The sequence below is a fragment of the Octopus bimaculoides genome, chromosome 4 (assembly GCF_001194135.2).
Source record: "Octopus bimaculoides isolate UCB-OBI-ISO-001 chromosome 4, ASM119413v2, whole genome shotgun sequence".
In the NCBI taxonomy this organism is placed as follows: Eukaryota; Metazoa; Mollusca; class Cephalopoda; order Octopoda; family Octopodidae; genus Octopus; species Octopus bimaculoides.
In genome coordinates, this window is record NC_068984.1 from 129421177 (window position 1) to 129427553 (window position 6377).

The 6377-nt window shown below is 33.2% G+C and overlaps 1 protein-coding gene across 1 annotated transcript in view; it reads right to left on the reverse strand.

Annotated features, from left to right (window-relative positions):
* The window catches only part of LOC106868630 (calcium-binding mitochondrial carrier protein Aralar1-like), an 82788-nt gene that overhangs the window by 52243 nt on the left and 24168 nt on the right, over nt 1-6377 (reverse strand). The window contains exon 3 of the mRNA XM_052967679.1: nt 1619-1672. Coding sequence (XP_052823639.1) covers nt 1619-1672 — 54 coding nt within the window. The remainder of the gene's footprint in view (nt 1-1618; nt 1673-6377) is intronic.

Here is a 6377-nt window from a genome sequence, read left to right on the forward strand (position 1 = left end):
TTAAGTGCCGACTACATAAACAAACGATTCTGAAACAATTAACCCTAACCCTAACTCTAACCCTAACCCTAGGGTTAGGGTTAGGGTTAAAGCAAATTTAAAATGAAAAAAGCAAATAAAACGAAGAATCGTTTGTTTATGTAGTCGGCACTTAATGTATATCGGCTAAATGGACGTCAGTGATTGGTTGAAATTATCGAAATAAAACAATTTTCTACATGAAATAAATTCGAATACAAAAATATTTTTCTGTTCTATAACACAAAATAGATAAGTATACGAAGTTTGAAAGTCTTTCGGTACCAAAAGCACTACGTAAAACATTAATGAAAAATGTGGCCCCCGTTTTAAAAAAGATCCCAGAATTTAATTTATGAATGCTTATCTTAATCATCAATGTACTTTCCCTGATTATCTATGACTTCCTTCCATCTATTTACAAGCTTTTTAATCCCATCAATGTAAAACTCTTTTGGTTTCAAAGCGAAGAACTCTGAACTGTCAGTTTTGACTGCCTCCTGGCTTGCAAAAGTTATGTCCCCCAAATGATTCTGTAAACTACAAAACAAATGGCAATCTGAAGGAGCAAGGTCGGGAGAATAAGGTGAATGAGGAATTTTTTCCCAACCAAGCTCTTCAATCTTCTCTGATGTGATCTTTGGAGTGTGGGGTTGCGCATTGTCCTGATGAAACATCACTCCTTGCAGCTTTGAAATTCTATAGGGGCAACCACAACAAGATGGCAGAATGTGATTCAAAGGAAATATGGCAGCTTTTTCAAGCAGCTCCAATGACCATATACAAGGTTCCATAGTTTCAAGTGGTAGCCACAGTAAAGGCAGAGTACAATATTTATTGTTCTTCTGCACAGGTGTATGCATCCCAGCAGATTAAAAAAAAAATTTTTCTTAAGGTATTGTTGGAATTGATTTCATTGGTAATCTCAAGCTTATAAAAGTGTTTCTGCTTTGTTCATTGAAATGTGAACATGTTATGATAATAGGTAGATTGCAGGAGGACAGTTTGTTATGTGATTGTTAGCTGGTTGCGTGGTGCTGAAAGAGTTCTGCTAAAAACCTCAATGCTTACATTATTGATTTAAGATTTAGCAGTAGATATTCCAAATTCAAAAACTGAATAAAACATTTATCTGAGATGAATCTATTGCCTAACCAAGTTACATAAATAACCAGCTCTTCAATATATAAAGTAAAATGTCTCTGGATAGACTTAACAAAAAAATATTCCAAATAACCTAATCATATACATTATATATTTTCTATAATGCAATGACAGCATTAATCACTTCTAAAAGCTTTAACATACAGAAGAGAAACAGCAAAAATATAGCATAGGTAAAAAAAAAATACAAAAATATTTCTTTCAAAAAGTAATCCATTATATTATCTATTTGGTATATTTTTATATCAATAAGCCATGCTAATCTCACAAAAGAATAACAAAGAAACAACAGAGAAACTTTTTTCTTTCCTATTTTTACAGCATAATGCTTGCCAAACATTGAATAAAATTTTAGAGAATTTAAGCAGTAATATCTAAAATCAAAGCTAGATACATGAATTTTCAATGGAAATGAAATGGTAAAAAAATGTCTAACCTTCAGAAATATCTCACGTAGTTTCTCAGTGTCTGCTCTTTTAAAGACATCAATCTAAAAAGAGGAAAAAATAGATTAATAGTACATTTAATATATAATTGATAGACATGTAAAAATACCTGATCAATTTATGGAAACACAAAATCAGAAGTCTATCATTTTAATAAATAATGTGATTAATGATCTTGATCAGTTCCCAACTAAAGGTCAAATCATTATTAACTCATATCGACATCAGCTTAAAGATAATTACAGGATTTACTCAACTGAATGGTGATAAATCAAGACAGGAGTGTTTCAAAAATATTCATATATTTATTGGGAGAGTTTTCTTGAAAGATTTAGCTGAGAAATATTTTTATTTATAAGTCAAGTATGCACCAGTAACAGACTGCATACATTTTAGATTAAAAACTAGGAAGTTGCCTCAGCATTGCTATATTTGTTTAATTTTTGAATTGTAAGAGGCAACTTTTTGGCACTTTCGGGGACTGGGACTATTATATGCAAATTTGTATAAACCAGGTAAAATGTATCTAAATTACTGATGACCACGATACATTTTTCTCTCATCCCATAGTTAAAGGCAGTATTCTATTTTAGGACAATATTACATGTATTTGTAAATATGTATACATTTATAAACACACATGCACATATACATGTGTGTGTGTGGGCATCATCATTTTACATCCACTTCCCATGCTGACATGGGTTGAACAGCTGGTCACAATCCAAGTCAGTATTTATCAAGAGTCACTAAGACTCTATTTGGCCCATATATTTTATGCTAGCATGTTTATGGTTGGGTGCCCAACCTAACATCAACCATTTTGCAGAGTGTACTGGGTGCATTTTGTGGCACCAGCACTGAAGAGACTGTCATGTCTTTGACAAGCCAAAACAAACAAATCCTCCCAACCCTCATTTGCCAACCACCTTACAATGTGTACTGGATGCATTTTATCATGGCACTAGCACTAGTGATATTATTTTATGTATGATTTTTCCTTATTTATTTATTCATGATCTAATTAGAGAAAATAATTAAAGTGATATTTCAGTATCATCTGTACACACCAGTTGTGTAAGTGATATCAGCATTCATCAATTCTAAGCAGGAGTGGAGTTATCACATAGTGGATATTGCATCATGCTTTCATAAGTGAATGGCAAAGATGAACAGAAAAAAAAACTGATACATTTTAAATGTAGAGTTTCTAAAGAATAAATAACTCTAATTTGTTGGGCCTTACAAAACCTCTGAATGGAAGAGATGAAGACACATCTCAAAGTTTTTCTAGTAGGAGGTGCGTAGCTTCCAAGTTATAGAGATTACTGGAGAACAAATTTAGCTCTGAGACAGCAAAATGATGCCTACAAATTAATAACTTGTAAATATAAGTGAAAACACTGTGTAACCAACTTACCTGTATTCAATTAACATGGGCAGATGAAAGTGACATGACAACAGGTAAAAAATTAACAATAACAAGCTAAACCACATTTACAATGAACACTAGGTAGGGGAGGGCTCCAAAAGGGGTTTCAGGGAGTAGCATTCCTGCCTTCCTGAGCTAATTTTCCACCACGTTTCTTAAAAATCATGGTAGAGGCCTTGGTCTCTGGACCACTCATATCTAGAAATTGAGGTTGGGGGTAAGCAAGGGCATGCTCCCTGTAGAAAATCCAGCTCCAAGAAAGCTTCATGATAGCAAAGGAGAATGGGCACCAGCCAACCCAAAGATTGGGGTGGGCTGCACCTGCCTACCTCACCATGATTTCGGGTTCAGACCCACTGTATAGCACCAGGGGCAAGTGTCTTCTACTATAGCCCCAGGTTGATTAAAACTATATGAGAGAGACAGAAACAGTGTGGAAGCCTGTCGTATATATGCATTTGTGTGTGTGATATGTCTATGACTTTGTGTTTGTCCCCAACCTTCACCCCATTCCCCACTTGACAAGTGGTGTTGGTTTGTTTTCACCCCCACAATTTAGCAGCTGAGCAAATGAGACCAATAGAATAGATACCAGACTTAAAATGAAATACATGGGAGAATTTGTCTGACTAAAGTTTTCAAAGTAGTGCTCCAGTATGGCTGCAGTCCAATGACTGAAACAAGTATAAAAAAAAAGAGAGAGAGAAAAAAAAGATACACTCATTTATGAGCGTATGTATGTATGTATGGATGGATGGATGTAATAGTGTGTGTGTGTGTGTGTGTGTGTGTGTATATAATCAGGGTGTCTATAAAGTCCATGTGCAATTTAAAATACCTAAAGTTTTGTATCTACATCTGACAGGCACAGGAGTGGCTGTGTGGTAAGTAGCTTGCTTACCAACCACATGGTTCCGGGTTCAGTGCCACTGTGTGGCACCTTGGGCAAGTGTCTTCTACTATAGCCTCGGGCCGACCAAAGCATTGTGAGTGGATTTGGTAGACAGAAACTGAAAGAAGCCTGTCGTATATATGTATATATATATATATATATATATATATATATGTGTATGTGTGTTTGTGTGTTTGTATTTGTCCCCCCAACATCGCTTGACAACCGATGCTGGTGTGTTTACGTTCCCGTAACTTAGCGATTCGGCAAAAGAGACCGATAGAATAAGTACTAGGCTCCCAAAGAATAAGTCCTGGGGTCGATTTGCTCGACTAAAGGCGGTGCTCCAGCATGGCCACAGTCAAATGACTGAAACAAGTAAAAGAGTAAAAGAGAACAAATCTGTAAAAAAGCAAAGAAAGCTAAGTGTGTCTGACTTTTCTTGTCTTTGGAAAATTTATTTATTGTTTCACCTGAAAAAAAAGTCAGGCACATTGAACCCAAAGATCCAAGTGTATACACCTATGGATGAACATATGATTGTGCATGTAGACATGTACCACATGGCAGTTAACCCTTTAGTGGTTAAACCGTTTAAACTGGCTATATTTCCAGCCCAAATATTCTACTCATTTTATGCTCAAACTGGCCAGAACCAGTATGTCACACCTACCCTGCAATGTCGTTCTAAAAATAAGCAATTACATCTTTCAACTCTTGAAGCTACAAGATAATACCAGATTAATTTCTAAAAATGTAAATGAATAAGGATTACTTTTGACATATTAATTTGAACGCTAAAGGGTTAAACAAAAATACAAAAATCAAAAAAAAAAATACAAAGTTGTAAAAAAGAAAAGAATACAGATATTCAGTTATGCAAATGCTTATATTCACCAAATACATTGATGTATGAATACAAAACCACTTACATTCTTAGTTGCTATATACATGTATAAGGAATATATATATATATATATATATATATATATATATATTGATTTCACTTAGATGTATCAATATTAATAACCAGTTATCAGAACTTAGTATATATATGCTTAAAAATAAAGCATTAGGTGAGTACAAAGTGTAATATATATTATTGGATGACAAGGAAACAAGAATTACATAATCAACTTCATTAGCTTACAGTTGTTTCTGCTTTAAGAAGCAATGCAATCAGAGCTGAGTGCTTCTGCAATATATATATATACATATATAAATATATATATATATAAATTATGAAACAAATAAATGTAGAAAATATTCAACTTTTATTAGAGAATTAGTTGACATTCAGTTAAAATTTATTTGACGTGGTTAAATTTTAAAGACTTATTATAAATACAGAAATTCTGAAGATTAGAAAAAAACAATTACATAAAAATTCAAAGAAACTTCATAAAGGTATAAATATATAAATAAATAATTAAATAAATAAATAAATACTGGTGAGACAGAATTAGCACAAAAATTATTATGTAATGACTCTTATTACAATTAACAAAGCATATATAAAAACAGTAGGGGATGGGAGATATAAGCACAGAGGAGAAAAGTATGTATGAAGTATGTAGGACTAAAATGCACGATTTAGGATCAAATTTCAAACCATAGTAGAGTGATATTTATTACCACCTGTTCATATTCAATTAGTAAGATAATCATTCTAAATATCTACCACACTGACTGTGTCTACCTTACTCTTTCAGACACAATGCTCTTAGTGTTTTTAGTCAATAAAAACTATGACACTCACTTTCTTTACCTACCTATTTCACCCATTCACTCTGTATTACTTCAGTGAATCAGCAACAAGCATCTAAAGAAGAAATATCACTTACACTACAGCAAAAGAATTTTAGTTAAATATGTATACCTTTATGTGTGTGTGTGTGTGTGTGTAACAGATAGACATGAACTCATAGATCTAACTTCTCTGCTCTTTTTTCAAGTTCCTATTATTTTTTCTCTGCACTGATGAGTACTATGATATTTGCAAATTCTAAAATGAATTTATATCTATGTATGAAACGATTGTATGCACGAATAAACATCTTATAGCTTTTTAACATCTTATCTCCTCCATTTTTGACAAATATGATTGGGCCTGTAGAACTTCATTCCATAAATTAGTCATACACTTAATACACTAATACTACATTTTATATCTTCGCCAAGTTACACCAGTAAACTCTCAGCAAAGTATGAAGAATCACAATTAGAAATCTTTTTGGAAACCACTCCAATTAAAGGATGAATCCACATTCAACCTTTTACACATGTATATATGTGCATATGTATGTATGTGTACATATATATGTATGTATGTGTACATATATATCTATCTATATACATATATATATATGAGTGTGTGTGTGTGTGTGTGTGTGTGTGTGTGTGTGTGTGTGTGTGTGTGTGTGTG